The 5,728-nt window shown below is 44.7% G+C and overlaps 1 protein-coding gene across 1 annotated transcript; it reads right to left on the bottom strand.

The window, feature by feature from the left end:
• Window positions 1-298: 298 nt before the first annotated feature.
• LOC120684703 (disease resistance protein RGA4-like) lies at window positions 299-5,525 on the bottom strand. Its single transcript, XM_039966599.1, has 5 exons — window positions 4,924-5,525; window positions 2,512-3,331; window positions 1,537-2,390; window positions 549-1,216; window positions 299-436 (listed from the first exon to the last, which is right to left on the bottom strand). Exons 2-5 carry the CDS (start codon window positions 3,276-3,278, stop codon window positions 299-301), a joined length of 2,427 nt encoding a protein of 808 aa, XP_039822533.1. The 5' UTR covers window positions 3,279-3,331; window positions 4,924-5,525.
• Window positions 5,526-5,728: the final 203 nt, after the last annotated feature.

Raw genomic sequence — 5,728 nt, 5'->3', positions numbered from 1 at the left:
GAGCACAAAACATTTATACCCTTGCACCATTGCCTCTACTTTTGAACTTCAAATTGCATCTGGGCCTACTTTGACAATACCAGTGGTATATTTTCACAGCAAAATTGGATAAATTTACATATATCTGGACCAATTTTGACAATACCAGTGGTATCTCTTTTTTCAATCTGCTTTTTCTTTAAAAAAAAGATCATTTATTCATTTTTAAAAAGAGGGGGGAATAAATCTAGGTGAGAAAAAGGGGAAAAGTCATAGTTGGAGTTTAAAGAAAGAGCATATATTCAATTGTCCCATAAGATTAAGAAGACACTGTGCCAATCCCAGCAATGGGCAAGCCAGTTAGAGCAACACAAGCCACTGGCTGTCCCTTGTTGTTGGAAGCAAATTTCGGCTCGTCTGGCGGGCATTTGGATGCCAGTTTTTTGTACTCGTCCTTCTGACAGAGCAGAACATTCTGTAATCTCATTTTCAGTTTCCCCTTTGGGTGGATCAGCTCTTTTGAGCAGAAGAACTTTTGGCCTGTTCTGATGTTCCTTAACTGCCTGTACCCAATTTGCTTTAACATCAGTGTTGAGTTCATCATAAAGAACTAGTTCCCTCAGACGTGTAAAGCCTTTGATCTGGACAATGCACTGGTCATCCAGATTTTCGCAGAGCAGCTGAAGTGATATGAAATGTGGCAAAGCACCATCTTCAACCTTCGGAAATGTTGGATGTTTCACCACAAAACACAAGCAGAGCAGGTTTGGCAATGCCCTGTCCCTAAAGGTGATCTCTTCAAGTTTATCTGCAATCAGCTTCAGGTACAGCAGGTCTTTCAAATTACCCAAAGCTGTTAGAAGATCAGCTGTCAATCTAGTTGATTGAAGGCACAATTCCCTGAGTCGACGAAGTGCTGTGACAAACTCATGCAATTTCGGTAGGTTACCCTGTAATTTCAACGACCTAAGATAGCAGGGAGCTTCCAAGCCTTCTAGCAAGTCTTCGGAGCATCCTTCAAAATGGACTGACAAAGAACGAGGGTCATCCGCTGGGTCCTTTACATCATGAATGAACTTCTGTATGGCCTTCTTAACATTAGTCAAGCTACTACTTGTTGCGGATGACTCGCACCAGATCTTCATCTTTCGTAATTTATTCATATGAACCATAAGCTCTGCAAATCCTTCACTTTCGTCGACAAGAAATCCTGATAACGTCTGTAACTTGCATTGTCCTGAAGAAAGAAACTTGTGCAGTTTACTTTGCACTACTTTATTTGGAAGCTTGAACTTTCCAAAGAGATGGATTAAATTGGGCAGCTGGATTACTTCTAGAAGTAGGATCTTTACATATGTTCTCCTTAGATCAAGTGTCTCCAAAAGTTTCAGCTTTTTTATCTCCTTGGTAAGGCATGTAACCTTGCCCCCTAGGCTAGATATTTTATAAGTAATAGATTGCATATTTCTTTGAGATGATCATTTTGCAAGTCAGTACATTGTTCAAGATCCAAGACTCTCAGTAACTGATACTTTTTAAAATCCAAAATAGCTTTACCTGCCTCCCCAATGACTGTTAGAGATCTTACTAGGGATAGATCAAATTCCAGATTGGAGGAATCTGAAATACTGCTGTCATGGAGAGAAAGGCGACGAGCATGTTTGGGTTGGAGCTTTCCATCATCAAACAAAGCAATGATGTTCTCGGAGAGAGACTTGCGCACAACGTACTCATGCATCATGCCATAAGTTTTGCATGTTTTCACCTTCAAGTTGTTGCTTACATCAACAGACTGGATGATGTTGCGGTCCATGAGCTCCCTGAAACTTTGAGCAGCTGGATCGCTGCATAAAGTTGATGGTACCACAAATCCCTCAGCTAACCATCGCCTCATCAGCCTTTTCGCCCTGACTCGATGGTCACTGGGGAACATAGCAAAATATAGCAAGCAAGCCTTGAGTTCATGGGTCGGAAGGCTGGTGTAGTCATGGGTCAGCACCTGATGCATTCTCTTTAAGGCATCGTCGCTGTCCAAATGACACCGTACGTCCTTGCAAACACCTTCCCATTCAGGTTGCTCCACTGAATTTCTACTTTGAATGAATTGACCCACGGCAGTCAAAGCAAGTGGTTGACCATCACATTTATCCAATATTACCTTCGGATCCGACTGCGAGGAATCTGAATATTCCTGCAGACACGACTCCTTCAGTAACAGCTGCTTTGAGCATTCCTCATCAAGTCTTCTCATTCTGTGCACATAGACATTGGTAGAGCTGCAGGTATTCGCCACTGACTGGAATTTTGTTGTTACCACTATTCTGCTGCTAACATCTTGTAGCCGCGGGAAGGCGGTTTTTATGCGATTCCACTGATCCGCTGATTGGATGTCATCAATTACAATGAAATACCTACATTAGAAATTTGAATTGTGGGTAGAGAGCGAGACAATATTATTAATTTCCTTATTCCATAGCCACAATAATCAATGCGTATAGACACAATAACAGACAAAAATTGAAATTTTGTTACCTCTTGGTCTTTAGATAGTTTCTGAGATCAATGCTAAGCTGGCGGGCATCAGAGCTAACCAACGGTGGCTCATGCACTTGCTGGAGAATCTCCATTAACAGCACCTCCGGATTCCGTTGCCCAGCGGAAACCCATGCTCTTTTCTCAAATTGCCTGCCGACCTCACTGTCGTACAGCTCTTGGGCAAGAACAGTCTTCCCCAATCCACAAAACCCAACGATAGAGATCACGTTCAGCTGACTCCGTTGACCTTTCCCCTCCGCCAAGTGCTCCAGATGCTCTTTCAGAGGCGCATCAATGCCGACCAGATCTTCTTGAGCGATGAGACGATCCGAGGATGATGGAGGTAGCACAGGATGGGACAGACGGGGCACTGGGTATCTCTCCTTGTGCTGGTGGGCTTCCTGCAATCTTCTCTTGAGTCTCTTCATCTCCTTGGCTAACTGCAAACGGGTTCTTACCCTGTTCCCAGTTGTGTGATTTATACAGTACCATGGTTGCTGTTCCTTGGAGGCACGATACATGATGCAATCTATGCAGTCCTCCATTTCTTGAGCCAATTGGTGCAATTCTTTGACCTTAAAATGCAATGTGAGATCATCCTTCCCTGCGAGCTGCTCATCAATGGCACTCGTGATCATAGGAAGCTCTTCTATCAGGAAATGAACATCTTCAAAGCCCTTGTACAGCTTGTATTTCTCCTCCGCTAACACGAACAACCTCGCCACGAGTTTCTTTACAAATGCACTCAACAGGCCCGCATCCATCGATCCGCTGTTCGTTCGTCGTTTCCCCACAATCAGATGCAGAGCTCTGATGACTGTGGGAAGGATGGAAGAGTTAGCATGCACACAGATTCACTAGCTGGAAGGATGGAAATGTTAGTTGCCTCTGTACACTTTCAGTTAATTTACAATCATGCATATAATTTTTCCACAGAGATTAAGAAAATTCTAATTTGCATATGAAGTATATATATATTTCCGGTGATGAATACCCAAAAAAAGAGAGTTTTTTTTTCAGCTAAGCTTTTTGGGGCCCGGGTGGGGAATGTAGTTCATGGTTGGGAGATTGAAAGCTGAGGAAACCCTACTGAAATACAATGGCCAATTTTGTTCAAGAACATAAACACAATGATTTCGTCAAGATGTATCTGTATCATGTAACAGAGTGGAGCCAGAAATGCATGAATGTCGATGCTTGTGTTCCGGCATGATGGGTGCTGGAGTCAGAGGCGGATCCAGCACCGGGTCTAGGGGGCTCCAGCCCCCCCTAGACCCGAAAAAACAATGGAGCCCCCCTCCATTTTTGAGAAGAAAGAAGGAGGAAGAAGGTGAGGAAGAAGAAAGGGAAGGGGAGAAAGGAGAAATCAGCCCCTCCTTCAATCATTTCTGGATCCGCCACTGGCTGGAGTTCTTAAGTGCAGGTTGTGTTACTGTTCTAATTCACAATAATACAGACATATAGTTTGCTTGAGGATACATGGTCAGGGGGTTGCTGCAGCAAAGTGCACCCATCCTGGCGAAGCTAGGCCGAGTTCTGACGGTTTGAACAAGGTTAGTGACTCAGGCAGATCATGAATACATTTTGATGTTCTGCATAGGAGAGGCACCTAATGGAAAAAGATGCAAACTAAAAAACAAAAACACAGATAGATTGAGAGCAAAACGAAGAAAAAAAACAAGCCTTAATGCTAATCAGGAAATCAACCGAAAAGCAAATTAAACATAGTTTCTCTTTAGTGAATTAGTGAATGAGTAGGAAAGGGAGGAAACAGTATGAGAAAAAAATCAGAGAAAAACACCATTGTAGCAGTGCCGAATTAGAGCTTGTATATTTATATGTTAAGCAAATTCGCATTTGAGATTGCATTCTATATTTAAGACAATGCAAATTCAGATCTAGCCGTCCTCAAAGAAGATTGAGATTGACCTGAGCCAGATCACGGCTCTGCCATGATCTTCTTGCTATGATTCTTTGGGCTCTTGATATAACTAAGATACAAAGGTTGACGGAATTCTCAAGATCCTTAAGAATGGGTAATTGGACCAAAGAATAAGATCGAATTAGAAAAAAAAAATTCCTCCGTTCTTTTGTTAAGAAAATCCGCATCATCAGTTCTCCGACCGATGCAAACAGAACCGAAACGATAGTGACTGTTTCTGCTCTAAACATGGACCGCGCGCACAAAAATTGCCCAGCTAATCAACCGAGAGAGATCCTGAGCAGATATAGTCTGCCTGGAATCTTGGTGTTCATGGACAGGCAGGGAGGCGGCTTTCAACGCATCAAAGCAGTAACAGATCGAATCCAAGGCTTATGAACTGATTTACCCCAGATCAGGGCAGCTAGACAACGCCTCATGTTTAGTTAAGCATAATCGATTGCAAGCAGAAGGAAGAACGAACCTGCCTGACGCAATCAGCTCCAGTGTAGCTCGAGCTCACCGCTGAGGTCGTGTGGGAAGAGACGACTCAGGGCAGGTACAACGGGTCGGCGATTCCCGTCGACATGCAGAAATTTTTTGCAGAAACCCCCCTCGCAGCCTGCATTGACTGCCAACCCGGCGTCTCGTTCGACTACGGCTGCCGGCCCGTGCTCCCAGACTTGGCGACGGTGAAGGCGCCCGTTGCAGGGGTTGCTGCGGGGAGACGACGAGCCATGGATCCGATGCGCGCGCGGGGGAGAAATCATTTGGCGCCAAAGGTTCGTGCCTTCCTCTCTTCCCTGAAATCCCTTCCGTTGTTCTTGAAATAGTCCTCCGTGCTCCCCATCCAACCCTAGGTCTTGGTCTGGCGGCTTCAATGTCGCGCGAGGGACGGAAGGAGGCGGCGGCGGCGCGAGATTTGCTGAAGGTGGATGCGGCTCGGGTGCGCAAGGCAGCGACGGCGCCGATGCGGAAGGTCCCGGGGCGAGCTCGAGATGGGGCGGCGCCCCTGCTGGAGCAGAGGACTTCGGGCGGAGCAGAGCATGTGCCAGAGTAGAGGGCTTCAAGCAGAGGTCTAAATCAATCTCAAACCCATCAATCTCATGTCTGATTGCTTGCACTTAGGAAGATCACAGCGATTTTGTGTTTGTGGATAATATACATTTACAGAATATATGCCTTGTATCTTAATTTGTTGGCTAGTATATTATTTTTTGTTCGGAAAGATGCTCCAAATATACCTCTATCTGTTCCAAACATATTTATTGAGCAATATTTATCGAGCAATGA

The sequence above is a fragment of the Panicum virgatum genome, chromosome 8N (genome assembly GCF_016808335.1).
Source record: "Panicum virgatum strain AP13 chromosome 8N, P.virgatum_v5, whole genome shotgun sequence".
Classification (NCBI taxonomy): Eukaryota; Viridiplantae; Streptophyta; class Magnoliopsida; order Poales; family Poaceae; genus Panicum; species Panicum virgatum.
Note: the sequence above shows the minus strand (reverse complement) of the source record. Positions and strands in the feature narration are given on the sequence as shown.

What these genes read in the sequence shown, in the direction of transcription:
- LOC120684703 (XM_039966599.1), bottom strand. Translation starts at nt 3,278, where the DNA reads ATGGATGCGGGCCTGTTGAGTGCATTTGTAAAGAAACTCGTGGCGAGG. An exon ending in AACAGTCATTGGGGAGGCAG is followed by an intron (nt 1,217 to 1,536) that starts GTAAAGCTATTT and finishes TTCTTTCTTCAG; the next exon opens with GACAATGCAAGTTACAGACG. An exon ending in CTGATGTTAAAGCAAATTGG is followed by an intron (nt 437 to 548) that starts GTACAGGCAGTT and finishes CTGCTCTGTCAG; the next exon opens with AAGGACGAGTACAAAAAACT.